The sequence below is a fragment of the Hippoglossus hippoglossus genome, chromosome 20 (assembly GCF_009819705.1).
Source record: "Hippoglossus hippoglossus isolate fHipHip1 chromosome 20, fHipHip1.pri, whole genome shotgun sequence".
Classification (NCBI taxonomy): Eukaryota; Metazoa; Chordata; class Actinopteri; order Pleuronectiformes; family Pleuronectidae; genus Hippoglossus; species Hippoglossus hippoglossus.
In genome coordinates, this window is record NC_047170.1 from 7,091,085 (window position 1) to 7,118,403 (window position 27,319).

At 41.1% G+C, this 27,319-nt stretch overlaps 3 protein-coding genes across 5 annotated transcripts in view; 2 read left to right on the forward strand and 1 right to left on the reverse strand.

The window, feature by feature from the left end:
* rbbp8 (retinoblastoma binding protein 8) overlaps window positions 1-27,319 on the forward strand; it is a 36,170-nt gene that overhangs the window by 4,056 nt on the left and 4,795 nt on the right. Inside the window, exons 9-22 of one of the 2 annotated variants that reach the window (XM_034572543.1) lie at window positions 70-143; window positions 254-321; window positions 527-815; window positions 904-1,042; window positions 1,151-1,239; window positions 1,494-1,608; window positions 2,083-2,232; window positions 2,327-2,369; window positions 2,509-2,596; window positions 2,679-2,820; window positions 3,093-3,214; window positions 11,418-11,431; window positions 21,021-21,025; window positions 24,798-24,806. In XM_034572543.1, coding sequence (XP_034428434.1) covers window positions 70-143; window positions 254-321; window positions 527-815; window positions 904-1,042; window positions 1,151-1,239; window positions 1,494-1,608; window positions 2,083-2,232; window positions 2,327-2,369; window positions 2,509-2,596; window positions 2,679-2,820; window positions 3,093-3,181 — 1,286 coding nt within the window. In that variant the 3' untranslated portion in view covers window positions 3,182-3,214; window positions 11,418-11,431; window positions 21,021-21,025; window positions 24,798-24,806. The remainder of the gene's footprint in view (window positions 1-69; window positions 144-253; window positions 322-526; window positions 816-903; window positions 1,043-1,150; window positions 1,240-1,493; window positions 1,609-2,082; window positions 2,233-2,326; window positions 2,370-2,508; window positions 2,597-2,678; window positions 2,821-3,092; window positions 3,215-11,417; window positions 11,432-21,020; window positions 21,026-24,797; window positions 24,807-27,319) is intronic. The other variant, XM_034572544.1, reaches the window with a different exon arrangement.
* On the reverse strand, window positions 3,595-8,599 carry LOC117753961 (transmembrane protein 241). 2 transcript variants are annotated; one of them, XM_034572545.1, is made up of 15 exons: window positions 8,410-8,599; window positions 7,586-7,632; window positions 6,787-6,864; window positions 6,620-6,701; window positions 6,399-6,476; window positions 5,861-5,886; window positions 5,601-5,652; window positions 5,456-5,504; window positions 5,174-5,219; window positions 5,028-5,063; window positions 4,763-4,797; window positions 4,615-4,684; window positions 4,169-4,262; window positions 3,933-3,997; window positions 3,595-3,762 (listed from the first exon to the last, which is right to left on the reverse strand). In XM_034572545.1, exons 1-15 carry the CDS (start codon window positions 8,479-8,481, stop codon window positions 3,699-3,701), a joined length of 894 nt encoding a protein of 297 aa, XP_034428436.1. In that variant the 5' UTR covers window positions 8,482-8,599; the 3' UTR covers window positions 3,595-3,698. The 2 variants fall into 2 exon arrangements, with proteins under 2 accessions (XP_034428436.1, XP_034428437.1); XM_034572546.1 differs by lacking the exon at window positions 6,399-6,476.
* nsmaf (neutral sphingomyelinase (N-SMase) activation associated factor) lies at window positions 10,034-26,920 on the forward strand. Its single transcript, XM_034572542.1, has 31 exons — window positions 10,034-10,207; window positions 13,838-13,924; window positions 14,626-14,704; window positions 15,004-15,065; window positions 15,226-15,262; window positions 16,449-16,499; window positions 17,186-17,257; window positions 17,420-17,467; window positions 17,648-17,700; window positions 17,830-17,959; window positions 18,053-18,124; window positions 18,233-18,341; window positions 19,470-19,646; window positions 19,727-19,806; window positions 19,910-20,000; window positions 20,199-20,262; window positions 20,640-20,691; window positions 21,126-21,246; window positions 21,400-21,531; window positions 21,608-21,650; window positions 21,742-21,908; window positions 22,125-22,236; window positions 22,938-22,996; window positions 23,097-23,164; window positions 23,251-23,318; window positions 23,398-23,521; window positions 24,328-24,411; window positions 24,514-24,664; window positions 25,157-25,259; window positions 25,592-25,701; window positions 26,130-26,920. Exons 1-31 carry the CDS (start codon window positions 10,170-10,172, stop codon window positions 26,222-26,224), a joined length of 2,739 nt encoding a protein of 912 aa, XP_034428433.1. The 5' UTR covers window positions 10,034-10,169; the 3' UTR covers window positions 26,225-26,920.

Sequence of the window (27,319 nt, forward strand, 5' to 3'; positions counted from 1 at the left end):
CTCAGGAGCTTGACACCTGGTCCTGTGGTGTTGTTACTGTAGTTTGAACACGTCCCTGTGTCCTTTCAGACGATGTAAATCCTGGTAGAGACGAGGTGGTCGCAGAAACATGCGGCTTCGAACTTCTTGTCAAGCATCACATGGTAGGTAGGGCTCATACTGCTGCAGCTTAATCATTATTTATCTTTTTGAAACAATAATTAAATCTTAACCTGGACAGTGGAACTCATTTGGTTATTTTTCCTCTCCTCAGAAAAGTGAAGTGCCTCCAGCGCAGCCGAGAAGCTTGAACCCTCCCTGGAAAAACAACGTTTCTTTAAAGTAAGTACTGCTGGTGAAAGAAATATTCAGATCCTTTACTCATTCAAAATACTAGTACAGCAAGGTGAAAGTTACAAGTAAAAGCTTGATTTAAAAAAAGTACAATTCAAAAGTATGTAAGTATTATCAGCAAAATATGAATTAAAAAAAACACCAAAAAAAACAAACACACCATTAACAGCCATGTTGGTTCTCGTGTCTAAAGGCCTTGTGGCTCCTCCTCCACACTGATCCACAGTCCAGGCTCCACTTCGGAAAGGTCCCTGTCTCTCCTCCCCCGAGTCGAGAGGTTTTCAGTGGACAGCTCCATTCACAAAGCTAAAAGGAAGAAGGAGGAAATTCAGAGGAAAGAGGACAACAAACACGGGACCCAGGAGCGGGTGGACACACAGAAGGAAGGCAAACACATAGAACCCGAAGTGATCAAGCGCACCTCCACACCGAATCAAAGTCTCATGAAGCAGCCACCGGACAGCAAGGATAAAGAGAGACAGGTGTTGTACAGGAACCAAATGTAGTTCCTTGGCTTCTATATCCTGTTACCTACATGTTTATATAGGTTCTATTTTATCTGCTCAACAGGTTCATCCAGGACAAAAGGAGCCCAATGTTTTTTCTGCAAGTCCTGCTTTCAAGAAACCAGACGGGAGGTGTAAAGGATCGGGGGACGGTGTTGGGAGGAAAAGAAACGCATCACGTGACCAACATGAAGCAGAGAATGGCGAGTTCCTGTCCTTCGCAGTGGAAATCTTTTGAATCTTGTCTCTGATTGTTCTGAGTATCCATTCAGTTGAATTTAACATGACTGTGGTGACTTGTGCTACCGCAGCTGAAAGGAAATACAAGGTGGAGCCCATGTGGAGCATCGACCCTGCGCTCGCCCTGTCCATGTACGACAGCGAGCGGAGAGGAGACGAGGTACTGTCACATGACCTCACATTGTTTGTGTTGTTTAAAAACTTGGTCTTCGGTCATTCTGTCGTATTGTAAGGCAAATATCCTGCTAGTTGTCAGGTGTCACCCAGCGGCTGCTGCTCCTGGTTGTTTATGAAGGTTTTCTGTGATCAGCACAAGTCTTAACCTTTAAAAGTTAACGTGAATGAAAGCTTGAAAAACCGCATCTGGATTTACTGGATATATGAAACCTCACACAGGTTTTGTTTGTCTTTTAGCAAACAGAGGAACAGTGTCATGGAGAACTCGAGGACACCGACTGCACTTGGGTTAGTCACAGTTTACTCCAGTGTCGTGGAGAGAATGACCGGGATAGAGAGGACAGTGTTACAGGTAAAAACACCAACCCAAAATTTTTAGAACCTCCACCAAACACCAACAGGCCCCACATGAAACCACATTTAAATTCAAGGGATCTGCACCAGATTACACACACTCATGAATGTCAGTCCCCTAAACATCTAGATCTATGAATTATTCTCTGAGAAATGTTGAAAAACATCCTTTTAGGTTATTCTTGGATCTACACCATAATTTATTTGAAACTTCCTTGGCCCTTGTCCCATCCTTTCACCAAGTGTTGTGGAAATCCATTCTGTTGTTTTTATTTAATCTTGCTTAAAATCAAGCCGACACACAACATACTGAAAGGGGTTAAAACATAACGTTCCTTGGAGGATGTAATAACTCGAGATCATGAGCACAAGTTGATTCTGTCAGTGCAGAAAATGAAAACGTTGTTATAAACCATCTTGAATGTGCTGTGATTAAATCCTAAGTAACAGTTTCATTCTTCTTCGTCTCCAGGACTTGGCGAAAAGGCGAATGACAGTTTGGACATGATGTTTGACACTTCGGCCAATGGGGAATACAAGTCTTACAGCTGTTCACACTTAGGCCAAAGCCAGCACTGTGGTGGTGGGGATGATGATGAAGAAGAAGAAGAAAAGGACGATGGTAGGTTTCATACTAATAGGAACTTTGTTAGTCATCCTGTAATTAATCAGAAGAGGTCAGCTCTTGAACTTAGCTTGTTTGTTTCCTGAAACAGAACGAGATGCTCCTGAAAACTCTCCAGGTCAAAGCAAATCACGGTGAGCCGGTCAGACGTCCACTTGTATTTCTATATTTCATGCTTTGTCATATTTGATGGTGAACAGATAAAGGAAGAAAGAACAGACTGGACCTGAAGTTTGTCAGTTTCTCACAGCCTGAATTTTCTCTCTGGCTCAGACAACCAACATTTGCACATGTGGCTGTAGTTCGCAAGAAAGATGAGAGAAGAAAACTGAAGGGCACTACCTGCAAGGAATGTGAAATTGTAAGTATTTTGATAATAAAGTAAAACATGTTTTAATATTGATCCTTTTTTCTTTTTTTAAGTATGCTTATTTTTCTTCCAGTATTATGCTTATCTCCCAGAGGAGGAAAAGCAGAAGAAGTTGTCCGCCTGCTCGAGGCACCGCTTTCTTTACATTCCTCCTTCTACTCCTGAAAACTTCTGGGAAGTTGGATTCCCATCCACACAAACATGCATTGAAAGAGGTAATTTAACAACCCAGTACAGTACGGTATGGTAGTGGAGCATTAAAGGAGCATTTTAATCTACATGCTCTCTCACACCCTGGGGCTTTAGAATACAAGGAAATCAATGCATTATCTGGTAGACTGTGATAAATAGGGCCAGAGCAACAAATGGATGTTTACCATTTCTGTCTTGTCATGTCTTATTGAGGCCTTTAACATACTTGATAACTTTGCACACATGCACGTCCGGTCAGGCGGAAATTTAAAGACTTTTCTCCTTGTTTTCAAAGGTTACATCAAGGAGGAGAAGAATCCTCAGGTTCGCTCACGGAGGAGAACACCCTTAAATGCTTTTTTCTCCCCAAAGCAGGAGGGCTGAAGAAGTTTGACTTCATTTATAGCAAGTAAATAACTGAGGACAGTGAAGCTGTCACCTCACTGTACAGACTGTACATACTATGTGTGCTTGTGATGTGATTATATAAATAAAAGTTACTATATGCCCTTAGAGGTTTGTAAACGCCACGGTTCTTCATTCAAGTAGATTGAACATAATCAAATATTTCACACCAGCCATTTTCAGACAGGAAAAGGCCCGAAGCAACTGACTCGGACATTTGAATTCTCACATACAGCCCCCTCCGGATAATTTCCGGAAAATTAGTTCAGTAATCACACGTTAAGATGTTTAGAGAATGTCTCTTCTGTTGAAACTAATTTCAGACTTGAAACCTACAGTGAAACCTCCATCCAGATCCTGATATTTTCAGATGAAATCTAAGACAGACAACATATTACAGAGATCGTTTTATTTGGTCGGCAGGTTAAACACCAAAGATTAGAAAAGTGAAAAAATATAAACATGTTCTCTTCATTGAAGTGAAAGCTGCTGTTTGTCAAAGCTGAGGTTCTCTTTCAGAATACACCAGCAGGGCCTCCCCGACATGACTGCCCAGCACACTGCAACCACACAACAATATGAGCAGTTAACATCAGCAGCTTTAGTTAGCATAGCATAGGAGTTATTTGAAAGAATAATTCTTCTGATCATGCACATTCACTCGTGACACTACTTCATCACAGAACCTAAACATTAGCCTGCAGGGAATAAAAGCAGCTGAGAAACTCACCAAATCAGGGATGGAGCGTTTATCTCCATGGAGAAAACCAACGGAGAGAGGCACACGGCAGAAACCTGGGAGGAAAGGATGAAAAAATGTAGTTAGGGTTATCTGGTTAATCTGGTTTTATCTGAATTGAAAACACATAACCAGCTTTTCGTGTCAATTTTGAAAAATAATTCTAATTCTGTCACTGCAATGAAGTATAATAACTAAATATGAATAGAAACGGGATTGACATTCACCTTTGATATAAAACACCAGATTCCAAAGTGCTCGAGGGAGATTCCACTCTTTAGTTTGACGGTGGCCAACAGCAGAAAAAACCCCAGCAGGGCACTGTGAACCACACACTGTAATTAAAAACTAGAACTGACCTCAAAATACAAATTCAAACACTGTCAAATCACTAACTATATAGAAACAACCATTATTATTATAATTATTATTACATTAAATTTTTAGAACACTGCTTACAAAGTATTTTCGGAAGAAAAGAGAGTAGAAATAAAATCAAAAACCCATCCATGTATTTTCTATTTTCATCCTGTAAAACTAAGGACATTACTTCCTAAGGACATTATTTCCTAGAGCCATTGTTCCTGGAGGATTCTGATCAATACAATAAAATAAATACAGATCCAATAGATTCAGTGCTGATTCATTATAAAGACACAAAGCTACGAAGTACCTGGCACAGCAGCCACAGTGAAACGTGTAGGACTGAAGGGAGGGAAACTCCATGGCAGCCATGAGGTCGCCTGCAGAGAAACCATGTAGTGATGCACTGTGAAAGTGAAATGAGAAATGATGGGGAACATCAACCGAGGGATTCATACCTGTAGGATGAGCAGCAGCAGCCAGCAGCAGAACACTGAGAGGAGAAGATGAAATCAGTCACTGACGACAACTGAAGCTGCACCAGCTGCCACTTTGATATCAAAGGAGACATATTCTGCTCATATTCAGGTTTTTAATTTTAATTTGGATCATTTAACCTTTACATGCTTCAATGTTTTTTGCTCTCACATACAGCACATCTGGAAAATGTTGGAAAAATTCCGTAACATGTCAGAAACCAGCCTTGGAGTAGTTCTCTCTTACCTGAACAGGTAGTTGATGCACTGTATTTCAAGGTCACTAAAATGAAAAGAAATGAAAGGGTCAGCGGTGAGTGAGACAGTGTCAGTGAACTGGTTTGACAACTTTAATCAATCGTAGAGTCTGTACTTAATGTGAGAGGAACACACCTTAAGTCTCTGGGCTTGTAATGAACTTGAAACACCCGGTATGCACCTGAAACATGAATCAGAACATCTCCTGCTTCAGACTTGTGGCCATTTTCTATTTTAGTTAATCATTGACTTGATTTGATAAGTTGCTCTCTTATATCTAATTCAGATATTTCCTTCGATGTGTAAGAACCAGACCAGTGATGGGAAGAGGGTTAATCTCGTACATTTTCATTTTCACATGCCGACGACTTTGAATCCATTTTCAACCGCGGAACAGATCAAACAGACTTTACTCACCGACACAGAACAGATGAGCAACGGCCCACAGGTACCCACTGTTGTCAAACTACAAAGAGGGGAAAGGTGAAGCCGACACTTGATAAACACTGACGATGGACTGTTTATGAGAAATTCATCATTTGATTCTAATGTGTATTTTTACCTGCGGGTCATAGAGGGGAAGGTTGATGGCTGAAAGCAGCATGAGGCAGATGCTGTGAAGAGAAAAAAACATTTTAAGCTTCAGGGAACTTTTTATTATCATACTTTGGATTTTTGAATAAAATCTATGATATATGTGTATGTCTGTAGTTATCACTGTTGCTTTGCTTTTAAGTAACTTTTTATTTAACTTTATGTGAGGACTGAAATGGACAGTATTTGTGCACTTCTGTCGTGTGAAAGAAACAAAAAGCACAAAACCTGATGAATGTCATCCAGCGCATCTTCTGTAGGTGGAAAGAGAGATGATGATGAGCGGTGTGTCACAGCGCTGTACGTGTTTATATCGTAGACTGTCTATAAAGATGGACGACACGTCTCCACTTCCTCCCACTATCCAGAAATTAAGCTAAAACATCCCGGATACTAACGACGGCGCCATCTTGCACCAATGAAATCATTTGGAGCCAGAGTCGGTGCAGCAGCGACCAGGAGATGGAGCTGCGGTGTCAAGGTCACGTTGATACATGCACTCGACCACTGGTGAATTTATCAGAACACTTGAACATACATCTGTAATTACCTAAAATTACATTAACCATCTTTGAAAAAAATTCATTTGAGTTTTTAGTTTGGTCCATGTCCTACCCACTAACATGGATGAGGAGGGATTTAGGACCTATACCGCAGCCAGCCACCAGGGGGTGATCGAGATGCTATGTCTTCTCTTTTGGGGAGCTGTCCTGCCGTCCATCTTTATGCACAGTCTATGGTTCACATAGAAAGTGCAGGCTCTTACCTCTCTATGAACAACCTTCAGAATTGTGTAGCTAACAACGTGAGAGGAATTCTGGAGTGTGAAGAAAAAAGGGATTTCCTGCAAGGGGAGAGAAAACACGCACTTCCCTTACAACACTGCTGCAGCCACCTGATTCGTCCAATCCTGAGAATGGCCTCCTCAGTCTTTTACATCCTTTTAAGCATACCATGATTTTAACTGAAGGAGGTTTTTGGACGTACAATGTGTGATAAGGCTCTGGATCCAGCATATATGTTTCCTACAAACAGGAGGGAGGCTGGGAGCCAGGGCAGAGCTGCCGATCTGTAACACAACGTTAAAACACATCACACTAAGGAAAGCGTCGGCATGCACCTGGTTACGAATCCTTTGAGTCTCCAAGCTGTACCTGGTGATGCGGCTCATCTCCACCCATCCCAGCTTCCCGAAGAGCAGGAGAAGAAGAGCCCCGATGAACGTCTGCCATCTGAGGACAGGATTTTTGTCTCGTAAGTGACCATAAACAGTAATTTCCATAGACTCTATATAAAGATGGACAACATGACAGTTCCCCAGAGCGTCTCGATCCCCACCTAGTGGCTGGCTGCAGCATTGGTCATAAGTCCTGCCACCACCGTGTTATTTTAAAGGACATGGAAAAAATTAAGAAGTTTCAAAGGTGGTTTCTGTCATTTTAGGTAGTTCCTACCACACTGATGTTCAAGTGTTCATTTTTCAAATACGTTTGGTTATAATTAGTTATTTGATGCTATAAAAAAATAAAATATTAAAATACGGCACAAGATGGCAGCATTCGTATTTAGAATATTTTGGATAGTGGGAGGAATTGGAGACATGTTGTCCATCTTTATTTACAGTTATGTACAGGGAACAGAGAAGCGCTTTAACATTAAGCAAGATGCAGATTCTAATTGACACTTTTTTAAGATTCAAAGACCATAAAGATTGTCTATTAACTGAGTCACCTACAGAAACAATTGTTAACTATGTTGATAATTGATCAAAAATCTGAATTTTTCTCTGTTTTCTGGCATTTTAGAGACAAAAAATGAAGAGAATCACAAACTGCAGCCAAATAAACTGCACAGATATTTCTCTCACCAACAACATTTGACCTTTAAGGACACTGGCAGCAGGTGCGTTAACATTTCAGCCCATAATGGCCGTGACAGGATTCAGCTACTCACCCTTGAAATAACGTTGGATATGTGAATTTTAACACCGACAGGACAAACTGAAAAAAGAGGGGAAAAAACCATTAGATCCAAGTAATTGTCTTACCTTCATTATAACCTGCAGTGACACTTCATCACTTATTAAATCGGGGCAATATAACAATAACAAATATTATCACAATATACAGTAATAGCATTAATATAAATATAACTAAAGTTCTATGCATTGTGTAATCACATCATTGATCAACCTCATGTTTGTAAGATCTAGTGTTTTATCAAGTGTTTGTCGTTCTCTGCTCATAAAGAAGAGTTTCAAACCACAACCTTCACTCAGTCTTTAAACTTCAAATAAACTACAACAGATCTCAGTGGAGAGCAAACATCCGCCAAGGCCCAACAGTCCTCTTTAAGTCAACAAACCAAATTGCACACACTCAAAGATTCATATCAGTTCCCTAAATGTGTCAGATTTGAAGTGGGTTGGAAATTTAAAGGTTTTTTCCCCTGATCGTCACCTCATTGGCTAAGGTAATAATATTATCGCGATAATTATTGGTGTATCGACGATATTATCGATTATTAATAATCAACCAACAACAACTTTAACTTGTTGCTTTTCACTTCCTGTTCGCGTTGACCCTGCTGCTCTGATGAGCCACAATCTGAGGGAGAATCGATCTAAAGTGACGGTTATTGCTGGTTATTGATTATTGATGACGTGTTGGTCGCAGTTTCCCCCCTGTGAGAGACTTTGTGCAGCGGTGAAGTTGCGTTGAAGAAGTGGGACAGCGGTGATGACGGGATGCTGTGTGGGGTTCGAACTCCACTCTCACCTTGTTGGTGAAATAAGACACAACGAAGAAGAGGCTGAAGACGCAGCCGCTGATGTGACGTCTCCATGACATGTTGACCCCTGAAGGGACATGGTCATGGTCCGATCCCCTGCGTGTTGGCCCCGCTGAAAGTACACAACTCACACATCTGCACACAAACTTCCCTGCACACAGACACGTCACCACAAAGATCGTCTATGCGCCGCAGCCCGAGGTCTTACTCCACATGAATCTCCTGATCCAATAATCGGACATTTGCATGAAGCAGCCTATAAACTCTGTTCCTCCGCAAATCCACCCTGTCTCAAACATATATTGTTAATATGTCAGTATAAGTATAAATAAACTAAGAAAGACTATTTGAGTATTTCTATATTTATTTATGTCTACATTTATTTCTACATGTATTCATGTACTTATTTATGTATTTGTTTATTTATTGTGTCCTACATTTATTAATTAATTAGTTTATTTATACTTGTATCTATGTCTAGGTATATTTATTTATTTATCTTTCCATCTCTAAATATATTTATTATGTTTTGGGGTCTTTCATATAACTAGGGCTGGGCAATAAAACAACATCAGTAATTATCGCAATATAATTTTTATTAATATAAAATATAACAAGACGAGCCATCAACAATGTTCCCACATTTGTTATGAAAGCAACCACCCTCTTGAAAACCAGCTGGTGCAACTCAAGGGGTTTATCCCATTTGAATAAATACATTTAATAAACAACCAGCAGAGAAACCAGCACATTATCAACATTTAACAGCAGCAGGTAACAGCAGCAGCTTCATATTTTACAGTAGCATCATTTCAAAGTTGAATTATGAGCCTGAATTGGAGAGGTTAGCATACTGGATAAATACAGAGTTCAAGAGTGGGAGACATGACTTACTTCACACAAGGTCAGAGTGCAATAAGAAACTGTCTTAAACTTTAACAGCATTAAAGGCAGAGTCAAAAAGACAACAGCCAATCAGATGTCTCCTGTGGAAGGTGTCCAATCAGATTGGTCCTGTTGTCCCAGCCCCAGTGGAATTATGATGGAATTACTCTGTCAATCAAAATCAGCTTCAAAGTCAAATCTTAGCCTCTGGTTGCTATGGTGATGAAAACGCCAACTGATGAAGGAAGTTTTCACAATCATTTATTTTAGTAAATACTTTTTGTTTTACTCTAACTCATGAAGATATTTTCATGACTACATTTGATTTACATTTAAAATAATGATAATATTTTATGAATAATGTTATTTAATACTATTTAAATTATATGTTTAAAACTCTTTAAAACACTTGAAGTTGCTTTTTTCTGTGTGTAAAATAATCCTTTTAGTCCTTAGTACCACAATTTGCCAGTTAACCCCTCACATAGTGTTTGGGTCAAATATGACACTTTGTGACATTTGACAGCAGTAAAAATACCCTAAATGTCATTTTTTTGTCAATATTTTTAAATAGTACACTTTCTTACAGGTAGCGGGACAAATAAAAATATGTAATTGCCTAGTGGTGTGTGCAATATAATGCACACAATAATAATCTTGCAGAATAATAATATGTGTGATGTAACCTTTTCCTTTTTTTTTCTGAGAGGCAGCGGTTGGAGAAGAAGCCGGTACTCGGAAAGCAGAGTCAGAGTGAGACCTCTGTGTAGAATCTGTGGTCACGTGGTCTCCTGACGGTTTCCGTGTTTACTGGTCTGTGTCTGGTCGCAGTGCAGAACGCAGAGAAGAACGCAGAGCGGCGATGGCTTCTCTAAAGACGCAAGAACGGACCAAAGAGAGGTCAGTGCTGCTTCACCATGGTTACCCCGTCATTGTCGGTCAGTGTGTGTTGTTGTTGCTGTTGCGTGTAACGTCACCCTGGGCCACTCAGCTAATGAGAGCTAAGCTGTGTGATGATGCGGGATCGGGAGCAGTGACCCGCAGAACCGGGCTCACACTGGAGCTACAACCAGGGCCAGGCCAAACTCCTGAGGGGGCCCAGGGGCAAAAGTGGGCTTTGGGCCCCCCCCGGTGCACTCGTGTTATACATAGCAGTATTTTTGCTGCTGTTGCCAACAATTTGAGAAGTTGTTAGTTTTTGTAGTTTCTTGTGAAAGTAGCATCAGCATCTTTGGCTGCTTTCAGGCAGGCGCTGAACTCTGCAGTTCCTCCGTATTGTCCCCGGAGGAGATGTTGGTGCCTCTGATGTGCGACAGACGCAAAAATGCGGTGGCAAACACGTAGAAAACGCAGACGAAGATGTCAAGAGAGTTTCTCGCCTGAAAAATCTCCCGCTCTGTTTTGCATGTGTGAAGGACTGCGCGTTAACGCCGTAGCCACTTCTCCGGTTTTGTCCGAAAACGGCTTTTGGTGTTTTTGACAGTTAAAAAAATATGTTCACCAGTGCTTCACTTAACAATGAGGCTTTTTTCACTGTTAGCTGACAATTTATTTAAGTTCATAATCATTTTTAGAAATACTTGCCAATTTGTTTAATATATTGCCGGCAATGTTATTTTTACAGTCGGGCTCTAGACCTCACTCAGGTTTTCCGTCTGATCATTACTGACACACACAACAATTTAAAACAAGTTGATGACACACAACTTAACAGCAACTGAGTGACAAATAAACACTAAAACACTTCAGGTCTTTAAACTCGTCACAGTGTCAGAAGCTTGTTATTTTTGGTATTCTACTTCATATGATGCAAGCTTCTGATAACCGTGTTATTAATACGATTATGTAGACCTGGGGCGTTGTGCACTGGGTGAATCAGCCTTATGTATAATTGATGAGTTGCTTCCCACAGCCTTTATATCTATCATAGTGAACCATACGGCAGCTGCTGTGAACAAATGAAAGAAGTAGCATCATACTGAGTAAGAAGAGAATGACATATGATCCTGATGTACCACGTTGCTTATTCCCTAAAAGCTTTTAAATGATGTTCCATGTGACAGTTGTCTAAAGTGCTCAGTCAGGCCAGTTTGACTCAGAGCCAACTTGGCATGAGAGGAGAAGTCGCTTCTGAAAAATGGACGATAAGATATTTGGGCCTCAGCTGTGACGAACTGTCTTTAGACTGTGGGTGGGTTGATAAGGTGAATGTGTAGTTAGGAAAATAAATTTATGTTTCCACTGTGGTGTTTAGAAATAACTGACTTTATTGTTTCTCTCCTGAAATGCATTCAGAAACCTCAGCTCAGAGTATCATGTAATAACCCCATAACAGTGTCTTCTTCCATAGTTTAAAACCACCAAACTACTCTGCCTGCATGGAACTCAAAGCCAAAAATATGTTTTTCTTTTTACTAACTGTTAATTCAATTGGATGTGAGCAACACTGACAAAGGACTTTTTCAGTAGCATTCTGTGTATCCATCAGTTTACTGTTCAAAATAAGTTACGGCATATTCAGATAAACAGGATACTTCAGTTAATGAAAAGCAGGTGATGTAATTTGTTATTCCAAGTAGAGGATTTATATTTGTCTTTGGCTCTTTTTTACATTTTATGAAATCAAACATTTGTTCAAAGTAGAAGGGAACTTGGAGAGAGCATACCTCTGCCAAAGCTGATTGGCCACTTTATCTCCATATTTTAAATACATGTATTGCAATCACATACATATAACAAGTACACATAGACTAACTGCAAACTTCTCATAGCAAACGTTGGTAAAATATCTATCCTTTGATATAGTTGTGAGAAATATGTTTCAATGTATTTCAACTGTGTATAGATCATCCCCTTCAAATATTTTTATTTTGATCTTAATCATTATCCAGATCTGAAATCAAATTTCACCTGTTTATAGTTATTAGTGCTATACATACGGCTGATGTTCACAAAAGTAGAAAAATGCATTGTTAAAGACAAAAATCATTTTGTAGACGCCCTCTGAACTCAATCCATGACCCATACACAACCATTTCATTAGTTTCTATAAAAAGGTTTCAGCAGTTTCTGACTAATCCTGCTAATAGACAAACAAACAGACAAAAAGCAATGACAACATAACCTCCTTGGTGGAGATTACAAAGGTAAACACACTCATTATCTGTCTAGATTAGCTGGTGATCTGTTTCTGGGTCAGTGTTGCAGTGACCAAACACCTGCCTTATCCCTACATGCAGTGGTTTGTGTTCATGTGAGTAAAACTGAGTTGGTGAGTGTAGTGATAAGTGAAAATTAAAAACACCAAAATTGTCCTTGAATGTGGAAACCACATCCTATTAGTTTGGTCTTTATAAGCACCAATACTAATCCAGCATATCCGAATTTTGTAATCTATTTTGCAGTGTCAAGTGGTTGCACTGTAGAAAAACTGACCTAGAATAGATGGAAAAAGTATTTGTTAAATCTGCTCCTTTCCCCTCAGTCTTCAAACATCGATTTGCAGACTCCTGCCTGTGAGCACCAGACAAATTTATAAAAATATCCAAATTAGAGTCTTGTCATGGACTATCCTGCTCTCAACATATCCTGGATGGCACTTCCTTAACAAGGAACTAAGACACTAAGCCCAAAAATACCACGGATAGAAACACTGCCATCTTGATCAATCGCCGTTGTATTGAGGTCCTACATATAATACATGCTAGACCAATCATGAGTCAGTCTCAGCTGTAAATCATGACGTCACCCCGTTTTTATAGCATCGTACCAGAAAAATGAGCCCTTGAACAAACATCAGTGTGATAAGAACTACTTAAAATGACAGAAACCATCATTGAGAAATATATAGTTGACGACGTGTACTTTGACTTACTCCATGTCCCGTCCACTAACATAGAGGAGGCATGATTTATGACGTATTCAGCAGCCAGCCACCAGGTGGCGATTGAAACGCTTTGGCTTCACCGTTGAGTTTGCAGTCTGTCGTCTTTTGTGGTGGATGAAGGGCCTGAGTGAATAATCACTTCCAGTGGCGCTGAGCAGAAAGTTATATGACGATTGCTAATTGTGTGATCCGACTGTGACCAAACCTGCAGATCAGTGGACACTTGAACATGAACATTTAAACTTGATCTAAATTCACATCTGTAATCGAAACATTTGTCTCAATTAATGACAACTGTCGCAGCTGATTGTTAGTGAGAACATGTCTGGAAAGAAGCCTCTGACTGTACCAGACACTCAAAGAGCTCTGTTCTTCTTTCCATGCAGTCTTCTTCCTTTGTGCCTACATTACCCATGAAGCCACTTGAGCTCATGCTCCCTCTGGAGCCACAAAATGTTGTATTCCGCTTGTTTGTCCTTTTAATAATTCAGTGGTTGTGTTGTTTTCGTCCCTGGTCAGTATATTTAGCAGTGATCCTGCTTATTATTATAATTTTTACCTCAGTGCTTGTTTTCCTGTTGTTTCCACCACGTTTAACACACTGTGCAGTTGTTTCACTCCATCTCTCCTCTGCTCTCCCTCAGGTTTTCTCTCTTGTTGCTGGATCTGGAGGAGTTTTATTTTGAACAGCACATTGCCTACCACGTGACAAACATTTCAAAAAAGGAGAGGTAATTCTGATTATTCACAGCATCGCTTTATCTACGACTAATGACACCTCAGGGTCATTGTGAGTTAAAACCAGAATTTTGAAATGTATTTGTAGGTTGTGTGTTACAGCTACACTTCAGGTAGTGATATTTGTTGAAGGTTGGTGGAGCTGAGGGCAGCTTGAACTTAACAACTGTTCAAACATCATCTCATCCTGTTATGAAGACTTTAACAAGCTACACAAATACACAAGATGACAAGATAATTGAGTCAGGAAAAAAGTAAGAGGGAATTGTGGTTTGTAACACAGGAACATACTAGGGTTAGGGTATGGGATTGTTTGTTCTCTCAATCCGTGTCCGTATGGTAATGTCAGTGAAGTAGTTTGACATTTGTTTTCTGTCAGTGTTTGAACAACAAGCTGTTGTCAGATCAGCCTCGATGTCTCAGGGGTTTCCAGCACAAAACAAAATACACTTTCCTATTTATTTATCACACTTGGTCAATCAATATTAGTTTAATGTGATATTTGAATTCTTTTAGAAGAAGAAAATTCGTTTTTTAGAAGAATATTGACACAGAGCGATATATTAAAAAAAAATCACAAAAGAATAGTTAAATAACATAACATCCTTACATCTGTTTCCCTGTATACATTCAATACAAGTTGCAGTATAATATAAATAGTATAATTGTATAATAATTTTTTTTTTCCTTCCAGAAAAAGCAGAGGCTCGTTTAAGGTCTGTTCCAGATCCATCATATTTGATCCTGAGGATCTCACAGAGCCAATTCTAAAGGTTTGTTTTAGTAACAGTTTGTTTTTTAACTCTTCCTGTCAAATATATATATATATATATTTTTTTATAATTTCGGTGTAATAAATTTGAAATATTAGTATTATTAGTAAAATGTTCTCTTAGAAATCATGAGGGGAAATCTGAGGATAAGAGAAAGAACAGTGTATGTTCAGTTAATATAGTGAGACCCAAAGTGTTTATATAAAAAACACAGTGCTCAGTTTTGAATGATCATTGTGACTGTAGTGGAGATGCAGAAACCAGATGTGTGTTGATGTGGTTTTTCTCTTCATCTGCAGATTCCTCTTCGAGACTGTAAGAAGATTGAGTTTGTGCAGAAAGAGAACAACCCTTTCAATGAGTGAGTTTACACTTCCACTTTACTTTTGTCAAACTGGTTTGGTCACTTCAAAAATACCACACAAATTCTAAATATACCCGGAAAACCAACCTTGGGCTTTTTAAAATAATGTTCCGTGGGTGTGTTTTGTTACTTAAACACTTCTGTGTTTTCCTCACAGGCCTCGACCATCAGCCATCTCTGTTTCATGTGGACAGGTGAGTTATTGTTACTAGTGGTGCACCGATGTATCGGCCGTATATCGGTAGCGGCCGATATTCGCCTCGTTTACTGCCATCGGCGTATCGGTAATAAACTTGACTTTCACCGATAACATTGGCCGATGTTCATTGGTATGTTTTCTGCAGCCAATCTGGCATCCAGATTATGGTACACTGACGCCGGGTTTACACTGACGCCGGGTTTACACCGGGCGCTGAAGCGCCGCGCCGCGCAGGGCAGCGCAGCGCAGCGCCAAGGAAAGCCAGGCGCCTCCCATCCACCCCCCTGTTAAACCTTTGTGCGGTTCACATGGGCTGCGATGCGCCGCGCCAGCGCCCTTCACCGATGGTTTCGGCGTGCGAGCGAGCGTATCGCGCCAGGAAACAGACTGAAAAATGATTTTAAACGATATAAATGACATATTTTATATGATATAAATGATCAAATATGCATCCCATACTTTGTATTCCCCTTCTGTCCTGGAGTTTTAATTTTCCCAATTTTCCCAATCACATAATTAAATGTCCCCCTTTGCCCATCCACTACAGCCACACAAGCAGTCATATAGATAAAAAGAGAGAGGGGGGGCTAAAGGCTTGCTTGGAGAATACGTCATTTACCCCCGACACCCGACATTGAACGGGTTACATGAACGGTTTTCTCCGGCGCGGAGAAATGCGCGTCCGGTGTGCACATGCGCAACAGGTACTACATACAAACAGCAGAGACAATGTCGGCAGTGTCAGCTGTGTGGGATTTCTTCACTGTCTCAGAGAAAGATCGGCGTTTATCAATTTGCAAGACATGTTCAGCCGACATTTCAAGAGGGGGTAATACCAGCAAGGATTTCAACATGGCATCTAAAGTTACACTTGTCACTTTTTCTGTTTTTCATATTATTCAAGTAATAAACAAATATCGGTATCGGCTATCGGCTAGATTGTTGTTTTGAATATCGGTATCGGTATCGGCCAAGAATTTCCATATCGGTGCATCCCTAATTGTTACCATGGAGATGTGATATTGTGTGTGTCAGTGTGCTTGATCCTCAAAGCGACATCAGTGCTCATGATTTGTGAGGCTGAAATAAATGGTGATTGTTTGTCTTATTGTTGTCTTCAGTTGTCCGGCTTAATTATTATGGATTTGTGAAGGAAAATCTAATTTTCTCTTTGGTTTCAGGTTATTTACATCAAAGAAAGCAACGTGATCTCCCCTTACAGAAATGAGAGGGTGAGTCGACCGAGTCGCTGATGTTTGTGTGTTGACTGATGTTTTCACACTCTTTGTGCATCTGTTTGTTCTAAGAAAGTCTGGTCATGCACCTCCTAAAGAGCAAGAGCCAAATTAAATCCACTCAGTTAGCAGGGGTGAGGGTGAGATGTGGATTCCAGCAGTTTCAGTCCTTTGCTTCAGGCAGCACATTTGACTACTGGTTCTACCAGGATCACGAAACTGCTAAACCTGAGTTAGTGTGTAATTATGTCAACATTAAGATTTCTAATTACTTGGCTGAGGCCTTAAAACAGGAACACAGGACTCTGAGAGACTCCAAGACTTGTTTATGTGTTCAAATATGAAATGTGAAGCATTGCAGAAGCGATGTATGCTGTATATACCCATATAAGGCCATACTAACTTTTTTATATTGTATTGCCATTATTGTCTCTCTATTATTTGGGGAGATATGGTGGAATATGTGTGTTTCACGTCCTTTGACTGGCCTGGAGATATAGTAGTACCCCCACCAAGTTTGATGAAAATCTTTCAATGCATGGTTATTTTGTACACACACACACACACACACACACACACACACACACACACACACACACACACACACACACACACACACACACACACACACACACAGCCATGTCGACAGGCTGGGTAATAAACTTCTCATATGACTTCGACAGGGATTAAAGAAAATTAATTTTCAACTGGAGGTTTGGACTAAAACAGAAGACGTCGTGCAAACGTTACTTCAGGTAAGTGACTGTCACAGGACTGAGCAGTGTGTTTGATTACCAGTCCATCAGATTTCCCTTCATCTGTCCATCTTTAGGGGTTTGTGCTGAATTTGATTTAGTGCACGCTCACTGTACGAGTTACTGTAATTCTCCACCTTCTGATTCTGCTGGTTCTTGCAGCTTCACAGAGCATCGTGTCTGGAAAAGCTCGGCGACCAGACTGCAATGGTGAGTCAGTCACTTCTTTATGTTCAGGTGCACAAGCAGAAAAGAGGAGACACCGTAAAACAAAAGCATAAGTGATTCTTTCTGTCTTTCATTCCATATATTTTTGCTGCCTTGCATTTAGTAATTATTTTGTAATTTTTCTATTGTCAATTATCAAACATACTTCATGTGTTTTTCCAGATTGCTGCTAATTTACAGTCACGACTGGCGAGGTCTTCGTTTGACAAAAACAGGTACGTTGTGTTTTCACCTGCTGGTTTAAGTGTATAAATTCAATACAATAATCAAATATATAGCTCCGCAGTGTTGATTCTTTTGGATCATGTAGCTGAACATGACGCTGGCGATACTTTGCTGTGAAGTTTTCAGAACGTGGCCGAGAAGCCTCACATGGAGTGTGAGGTGGAGATGGTCACGCCTCTGGTGTCCAACCCCGGTCACGTCTGCATCACGGATGAAAACCTCTACTTCCAGCCGCTGAACGGATTTCCAGTGAGCCGACACATCTCATTTAAGTGCTCTCAGTAAGATAAACAGTCACCTCATCCTAACTGAGTTAATTTCCAATTTCTACTCTCATGTCAGAAACACGTGATTCAAATCAAACTCCACCGAGTCAGGAGAATCTACAAAAGACGACATTGCCTCAGACCACTGGTGAGGGACCTTGCACATACTTAATGATGTTAGTTTATATCATGAACTGTCACAGTCTGGTATATCTGTACAGTTTGATGAGTGCATGTGTGTCCATGTGTGGCCAAGGGTCTGGAGGTGTTCTGCACTGAGAACGACTTCTGCTCTGACATCTACCTGAAGTTCTACCTTACCGCTGACAGAGATGAAATCTACTACTACATCGCCACTTTCCTGGGTGAGAAAATCAACACGACTGAATTGTGGTTTACTTCAAACCTTCAAATTGTTTCCTGCTGTGATGATTTTGCTATTGCTTCAAAATTGTACATTACACTGGCAAGAAAAATGGGTTGGAATCATCTGTATTTATATTTAAAATTGTCTTCAATGAGCAGATCTTCATCTTAGTGACAATAATGAACAAACAGAATCTATATTAACCTCTAACAGACAAATACTAGTTGTGTTCTTCACCATATTGAAAACATCATTCAAACACTTACAGTGTGTGTTGGTGGGACAGATCCTGCTGGTTGCTTGTGCTGTGTTTCTGTGTATATCAGCTATTGCCTATACCAAAGGTTTGTTTGTCTATTACATAGCAGTGTTACACAAAAACTAGACTGCAACAGATAACCACGGAGCTTGGTGGAAGGATGTGGTGTCAGGGAAGAACACAATAATTATGGTGCTGATCCAAATCAGGGGCAGATCCAGGATTTTTTTAAAACCTTTTCTCAGATTGCAAGTTCGGGTGTTTGACTTCTCAGAGACATATTTGAGGAACTAATTTGTATGAGTAAGCCTTTTTTGATGTGGCTTGATTTAATCAAATATAATTGTTAAGTTATAAAGTGTTGTGGAGTCGCCTGCAAGAGATTAGATATTTATCAGTTCACAGTGGAGAAAATGGATTCAGTTTTGTGGTTAGTCACACACTGGTCCTAGCTAATATGACTCAGAAGGCACAAAGCAGCATCAGTGAGGTTAAGAAGAAGAAGAAGCTCTGGGTATCAGCTCGAGGCTTCAGGGAATCATTGGAGCTGATTTACATCGTCCATATGCAGATCATGTAGCACGATGTCACAGAGGAAGCTGCTCTCTCCATAAGAGCACTATGTGTTTGATTAATGCGGAAAATCCGGTCATTCCCAATGGTTCACATTGTGCGTATACAAACATCATCAACTTTGACATTCAGGGGAAAACTCACTGTTTATTTTCAATTATTTTGTCTTGACAACGGTCACTTAAATTCCATTACAAAATTCTATGTTTTTATTGGACTTTGGACACTAGTAATGGTAAAACCTAACAACACATGACTGTTCTCCACCCTGCTGTTCTCGTTGGTCTCCCTCAGAGAACCACATGACGGAGCACACAGCAGAGAGCTACATGCTGCAGTGGCAGCGAGGTCATCTCAGTAACTACCAGTATCTCCTCCACCTCAACAACCTGGCGGACCGCAGCTGCAACGACCTCTCCCAGTATCCCATCTTCCCCTGGGTCATCGACGACTACACCAGCTCACAGCTAGGTGAGTCGTCAGGCCTCTAGTATCTGGCAGTATCATGTGTTTGAAATGTAGCTTTAACCATCCGAGCTTCTGTGTCTCAGACATGACGAACGCCGCCACATTCAGGGACCTGAGCAAACCGGTGGGAGCTCTGAACAAAGAGCGTCTGGACCGACTGCTGGTGAGTCTCTTCCCTGATGTCTCCTTGTTTCTGGACCGTGAGCGTCCGTGGTCCTCAGCTCCTCAGCTCCTCAGTAAGTGCAGAGATGTTCTCTTGTTCACAGGCTCGCTACAGAGGCATGCCTGAACCTCGCTTCATGTACGGCAGTCACTACTCATCTCCAGGCTATGTCCTCTTCTACCTGGCCAGAGTTGGTACGTCGCACACTTGTGCATTAACACACAGCATGTACGGGTCTATATCACATGCTAAGTGTGTTTATACATGTGTCATTTGTGTCAGCAGGGGTGTAGGTATTATATTAACACTGTTACTGTTAATAGCTGCCTGCTGTGTTTCCTTGTCTCCATGTTGGTGTTTTGTTAATCTGATGAATTGTCTTGTGCCTGCAGCTCCGGAGCACATGCTGTGTCTCCAGAACGGTCGCTACGACCACGCAGATCGCATGTTTAACAGGTACAGAAAGTCTGACATCAGTCCAGGTCCTTAACCAAACATATGCTGGGTATTTCTGACTAGCCTTGAATTGTAGGATATCACCAATCACAAACCAGTGATGTATTGTACATTTTACTCCATTTACTGGTCATGATCTGTTAAGAACAACTTAAGAAATGATGAAGTTACCATTAGATTAAATATGCTTTTATGTGATCAAATGTATTTATGAGGAAAAACCTCTTGAGATGTACAGTCTCGTCTCAGCATCACAATCACTACATAATAAAACAAGAAAACAGGTATCAAAACAGCAACGCACGAAAAATAATCAACAAAACACACCCAGACCACATACATGTTGGAATTAATGATGATGTGTCTCCTCTTCACAGCGTCGGTGAAACATGGAGAAACTGCTTAGAGGGAGCAACTGACTTCAAAGAGGTAAAACACTGATTTTATTATTTAGACATTTATTGATTCAGGACAGATTCAGTGACTTTCATGACTCTAGGACAGTGAGGATACTGATGAGATTGTACTTTAGCGCCGTGGCACTGCATTCAGACAGTGGAGCCAGAGGAGAACGAGTTTTACAGCTTAAAGATCTTTCACCACTGACTCTCCCTGTTTCTGATGTGGCACTTGTATTGACACGCTGTGTGCATGTGTGATCTACTACTGTGTGTAACTTTGTGTCCTGTTTGTGTTCTTTTGTTGCTGATCAAAATGAGCTTTCAGTTAACTCTGGTACAAACCATCATATGGCAACAGTTATGTTTTAGGAAATATTGCACATGATCCCCAATAAAATAGATAATAATAAGCAGTATGACTGAATACAATTATTCTAAAAGTATTTTTCCTCTGACGTGCAGCTGATTCCAGAGTTTTACGGGGACGACTGCAGCTTCCTGGAAAACAGGATGAGTCTGGATTTGGGCAGGAGGCAGAATGGAAGCTTAGTCGGGGATGTCGCTCTCCCATCGTGGGCCTCAGGTAACTTCCTTTTCGAACCGAGATGGGTCGAAATCCCCTCAGCCCCATGCCGTGTCCACCTGATCCTGCTGATGGTTATTAATAATTCAACTATTGTTTTTCAGTGTGTCCTGCTGCTGCATATTTATAGTGCCCTCTTTCTCTTTAATCCAGATGCTGGTGATTTTCTCCAGAAGCACAGGACGGCACTGGAGAGTCAGTACGTGTCCGAGCAGCTTCACGAGTGGATTGACCTGGTGTTTGGCTTCAGACAGAGGGGCGGCGAAGCTGTGGCAGCTCACAATGGTAAAATACTGTTCTCAGCAGCTATCGTCAACATCAGCAACCCACCAGAACTCACATCTGTCTCATTCTCTTTCAGTATTTCACCCTCTGACCTACGAAGGCGGCATCGACTGTGACAGGTATCAGCTGAAATCCCTCAAGAGTTTTTATACCAATACTTTCTTCTACATCATTTGACCAAACTTCTCCCTCCGACATCTCTCTGCAAAGCATCGAGGACCCCGACGAGAGGATCGCCATGCTGACACAGATCCTGGAGTTTGGTCAGACGCCCACGCAGCTGTTCAACAGCCCCCACCCTCAGAGGATCACGCCACGGTTTCACAACATCACCCGGAGCTCCAGCATCAACTCACCAGTCAGTGAACTGTCTCCATGTGAGTTACACAATCGTACATCTCTATTCACGAGTTGATTATGATTAACGCTGAAAAGACTGACGTATATATATATATCAGCAAAGGACTGGATATCTTGCTACGTGTGCGGACATGACTTAAAAGAAGTAGTAGTTCTTCAACACGGTTTTCTTGCCGTTTCCATCATGGACATCCACATGTTCCTCCAGCAGTGACTCCTGTGTTGTTTTCCAGCCTCTCAGAGCGAGGACTCATCCTTCGAGGACCTGACTGAGGAGAGCAGGAAGATGGCCTGGACAAGCATGGGCACCCTGACCCAGGTCTCCAGCCACAAGATCCATAAAGAGTGAGTGAAGAGGCGTCCGGTTGGCTGCAGTAATAACTAGAATGGCACTCAGTGTTGCGCATCCCTCCGCCAAGACCCAACAGCCCTCTTAAATTCAATCAAGAAGCCCCAAATTGCAGACACTTAAAGATATCACTCCCCTAAATGAGCCATATTTGTCCTTTTATCAAGATCTATGAAGTTTTCCCTGGGAAATCAGTCAAAATGTCAAACACGCCTCATCTCACAATGTTAAAGAAAGCAGAACAAAATTATTCCTGGATCCGCTGCCTATACCACATCCTTCCACCCAATTTTGTATAAATCCAACCAGTAAACCAAAAGACATGAAAACATAACCTCCTTGGCGAAGGTAACAAAGCAGAAATACAGCTGCATTGCTGGTCTACATGTGAAATGAAAGCTCTGGTTGAAATATGAGGAAGTTCATGCAAAGCAAATAGGCGACATGCAGCAGCACCAGTTTCTCATCTGCCTTGGGTTTTAAAAATAGTAACATCTTGAAATGTATTGTTGAGGAAGTTGTTAGAGCAGAAGGTGCCGAGGACAGGTGGCTGCTGACAAAACCGTCTCACGTTTCAAAGTCCTTTTTCTAACCTCACATTTGTCTCAGTTTTGTCTTTGCTATTTGTTATTTATGCGACTTCTACATGAACCTAAAAACATCCTCAATCCTTCCACATGTTCTGGTAAACGTGCAGGGCTGTGACGGGCATTGCAGTGACCCGAGACGGAGCCGCCATTTTCTCCACATCCCAAGGTCAGAAAAAAATCTTTCTTTCTTTCTCTACAGAGATAAAAAATGTCTTATTTCTCTTTTATTCCTCTGAATCATTTGACTGTTTGACTCTTCATTCCAGACTCATCACTGAAGATGTTTTCCAAAGAGCTGAAGGAGTTCCAGAGAAGCATGTCCTTCTCAAACATGGTACACACTTTTACTTTACTTACCTGTTCACCATCCCTCCTTGTGCTCCTCCTTGACTCTTTCTCTGGACGACGTCTGTTTTTCAGGCCTTGTCGTCATGCTTGATGCTGGCAGACGGTAAAACTGTGGCGTGCTCTTCATGGGACAACAATGTGTATGTACAATTTCGTATGTGCATTTGCCGCCGGTGTTTAAATAGATTTTCCTGACTTCAAAATGTTTCTGTCCCCTAGTTATTTCTACTCCATCCCGTACGGCAGGCGGCAGGACACACTGATGGGTCATGATGACGCGGTCAGTGAAATGTGTTGGTATGACGACCGACTGTACACGGCGTCGTGGGATTCCACTGTCAAGGTAAGAAATTGATCAAATACAACAACATGACATCAGTGTTGCAGACAGATGTTTTCTTTTTTGCTATTTTTGTTCATTTATTTAATTTCTACTCAATATAACCCTATGCAAAGAAACAGACACACTTATACACACGTGTCACTACTTAAGTGAAAAAGAAAATGTGAACGTTGGAGGGTTTTTGTGGGAACAAGGATCATTAATTAACTGTAGGACTGGGAGAGAAGAGAAGGCGAAGAAAAGTTACGTCAGCTCTTATTCATTAGAGGAAGAATACAAAAATGAGGCACTTATTAAAAGAGTATGTGTCATTGAAAGTAATAATAATAGACATGTGACACTTTTTAAAATCCATTAATCAGCTATTGGGCAGCTGCTGTTTTCCACTGACTGAGCTGTTTTTAACTTCTCAGCATCAACAGCAGGGGGCATCTCTTAGTGGGGAAGGGTCTCCTGGCGTGAATAGAGTAGTGGAGAAGTTCTTACATATATTTCTTATATATGATTAAAAAAAAAAGCAGTTGAGAATTTCAGTGACATTGATTACATTTTTAATAAAAATAGATAAGACAAAAATAGGATAAAATGTCTCTACAAGGAAAATATGTATATAAAATCTCAAATAAGTACAGAAATGATAAGAAAACTAGTACTATGTTGGACAGCTGCTTTGACTATAAACTTAAAAGTATGTATTCCTCAATGTGCCTCCTACATACAGGTCCCTAGCTGGTGCATTAATTTGTTGTATGGTTTATATTGTCGTCTAAGTGAGTGCAGTGAATTGTGTTTTTATTTTCTGACAGGTTTGGCAGTGTGTGTGTGACAGCTCCTCCAGTCACAAGAGATCCCAGTTTGAGCTGCTGGCTGAGCTGGAACATGATACCGGGGTGAGTGAGGCTGTTAAATCTGGGGTTTCATGGGAGGGCAGTTTGTGTGGCTTCAACAAATTCACGTCCCTGTCGTGTTGTTTTATCCGTCCCCGTGTTCAGGTGAACGCCGCAGGTCTGAATCCAGCGGGGACTCTGTTGGTGACGGGCTGTAAGGACGGAGCCGTCACCATCTGGGACACGAGCAGCTACGAAACACTGCAGCAGATCCACTGTCACACAGGAACCATCCACCACGCGGCCTTCAGTCCTGGTACGCGTCAGAACCTCTTCTGGCTTCTCTGATTTCAGCAGGGCTCAGAATCTGTGCTTCAGTGGGCGGAAAATAAAATGGGCCTTTTAGATGGATGCAGGGCTCAGTAACTGCTTCTGCATGGCTCTTTAAGTGCTGTATTGTTTTACAAAGCACTTTAACACTCTGCCTTCAAGTGTTGGCAGCTATTGAATTAGTTCTTCTGTGTGAGTCATACAGGCCTTTACAAGCAAAAGCAATAAGTAGGGGTGTAAATGGCCATTTTATTTTTTCGATTGTCCTGGAAAACAAAGAAACAGCTGAACAATATCACTCTATAAGTAACAAATAAAGCTGAATTGAGAAATTACATAACTATGGCAATGATCTGGGGACCTGAACGTGAATCTGAAAGATCTAAACAAACTAATAAGTGCATCCTGTTTTCTTAACCCTGAATCCCCTGGAAACCATGACCCACTCTGAAGTAATGAACCTGTTTTGCGTCCTCAGACAGTCGACACATCCTCAGCATCGGAGCCGACTCCTGCATGAAGGTTATCGATGTCCAGACAGGAATGGTGATCTCAACGGTGAAAGCAGAGGAGGAGCAGAGGTGAGATCACACTGCTGTCGCCGCAGAGGAGCTGCTCTCAGACATGCTCGGAACTCTGGACGTTTTCCTGGAAATGTTCCTAAAACGCTGTTTGTTAGAATTCAAATGTCAGTTGCTCCAGAAACATTCTTGCTGAACTTTTCCCAATTTCCTGGTCTTTTTCTGCGTTCCATTTTGGAATATGTCTTTAGGCTCCATAGAAAATGAGTCAAAGCTGAGAACATCAGTCTTAAACAACTTTCGTGCCTTTTGATTTGTGTTCAAGTCTCGGCCATGTAAGCAGCCTGTGGTCTTCCTAAAGGACTCAGCAGCGTCTGTGTGGTTGTTTCCAGGTGTTTCTGCTGGGACGGGAACTCTGTGCTGTGCGGGGGGCAGTCAGGTGACCTCCTGCTGTGGGACCTGCTCAGCAACACAGTCACCAAGAAGATCGCCGCACACTCAGGTAGACCTCATGAGTTTAACATCTCACCTGGGGAGCAGTCTGTAGCTTTTATTTGTTCAAATGATGCTTTAGGTGTAACTTTAGTCAAATCAAAGGAGCTGTGAAACATTTTGATTGTGTTGAGCTTTTACAAATTCAGACCATAGAGTCAGCAGCTTGTCTCTGGTCTGTGTTACTACTTGTAAACCTTCTTTTTCTCTGTAATTTTCAGTTTTTCAACAGAAGAGACAAGTTAGTTCAGATTTTCTCCTACTTTTCCCTCTGCTTATCTTGTGCCCAAATTTAAATTCCCACTAAGGGCGTGGTCACACAAATGGAAATGCAGCGGAATGATAATCACCTTTCAGCCTTTAAAAAAAATCCACTGTCAATTGATTTCTAATATTTAATACAGTATGTCAAACTAAAAATGATCTCTCTTTGCCCAGGTGCTGTCACGGCGATGTGGATGAACGATTTGTGCAGCACGGTGATCACAGGGGGGGAGGACAGACAGATGATCTTCTGGAAGCTCCCGAGTTAAACATCGTGTTCCTGCACAAATCTATCACGGAGATAAAGACTTCCTGTGCAACAGGCCAAGTATCCTGCAGACTCACTGACTCTGAACAGACTCATGACGGAGCTGGACTGTAAATCTACAGTATCGCAGAGCAGGGGGAGTAGCTGACACGTCTTTGTCAACTGTTCTCAATCCCAAACCGGATTATAGGTCACGTTATTTACCAGGTCTGTCTGCATATTGAGAGAAAATGTCCAACTGCAGTTTTGTGCATGAGGAGGAAACTATGTAGTGTATATGCCTTATGTTTCAGCCTATTCTACATTTGTGTGGATTTTTCCATTTGCTCTTTACCATGTTACGCTGCTGTTGTTTTTTTTTTTTTATCAGTGATCCTGTTTCTGTAGCTTTATGTGCATTTTATTGTTATAATGTGGCCTCACAGTTAGAGAGCTTCATGCTACTCAGGTGTTGTTGTTAAAAGATGCTTACCTCTAAAAATACACAAATCCTAAGCCTCAGAGATTCAGGCAGTTTGTTTCCTTAAGTGCTTCAGGAAGAGATGTATTGGTAATTATTAGGTATTATTAATAGACACCAAACCATGAGTATACAGTATTAGCTATTTAACCAGGTGACTTATTAGAATCACGTGGCAATAATCCAGGAACAGAGGAAAAGACCCCAAATAAATGTGCGTTTCACGTGGACATGAAATATGTTTGTCGTGTGCTTCTTCCTGCAGAGACCGAGACAGTGGACGGCTTGGATTCATGTCAGTTACAGTAGATTCCAGTTTTCAAACAGAAAAGGAAACCAGTTCTCTGTATCTTCAAGTGTTTAGTATGTTTTACTCCGAATTTAAAATGCTGCTTCAGTGTCACAATGTTCAGAAGCACCCAGCACCTCACTTCAATTCTCCTGTCAAACAGCAGATGGCGCTCCTTGTCTGCTCAGCCATGGATGCCATCACTGCTCATTGTAAAGCAACGAATTCTTTCAATCTAAAACATCCAAACTAAATGACTAGAGAAAGAACCTCAGTCTGAAATATAAGAGAACTAGTAAATTAGTAAAATATTCTTTTAAATACATTTTATATGGAAAAATTACACA

What these genes read in the sequence shown, in the direction of transcription:
- nsmaf (XM_034572542.1), top strand. Translation starts at nt 10,170, where the DNA reads ATGGCTTCTCTAAAGACGCAAGAACGGACCAAAGAGAG. An exon ending in AGTCAGTGAACTGTCTCCAT is followed by an intron (nt 21,909 to 22,124) that starts GTGAGTTACACA and finishes GTTGTTTTCCAG; the next exon opens with CCTCTCAGAGCGAGGACTCA. An exon ending in CATTTTCTCCACATCCCAAG is followed by an intron (nt 22,997 to 23,096) that starts GTCAGAAAAAAA and finishes TCTTCATTCCAG; the next exon opens with ACTCATCACTGAAGATGTTT.
- LOC117753961 (XM_034572545.1), bottom strand. Translation starts at nt 8,481, where the DNA reads ATGTCATGGAGACGTCACATCAGCGGCTGCGTCTTCAGCCTCTTCTTC. An exon ending in CGCTGGATGACATTCATCAG is followed by an intron (nt 5,653 to 5,860) that starts GTTTTGTGCTTT and finishes TTCTCTTCACAG; the next exon opens with CATCTGCCTCATGCTGCTTT. An exon ending in TGCTCATCTGTTCTGTGTCG is followed by an intron (nt 5,220 to 5,455) that starts GTGAGTAAAGTC and finishes TTCATGTTTCAG; the next exon opens with GTGCATACCGGGTGTTTCAA.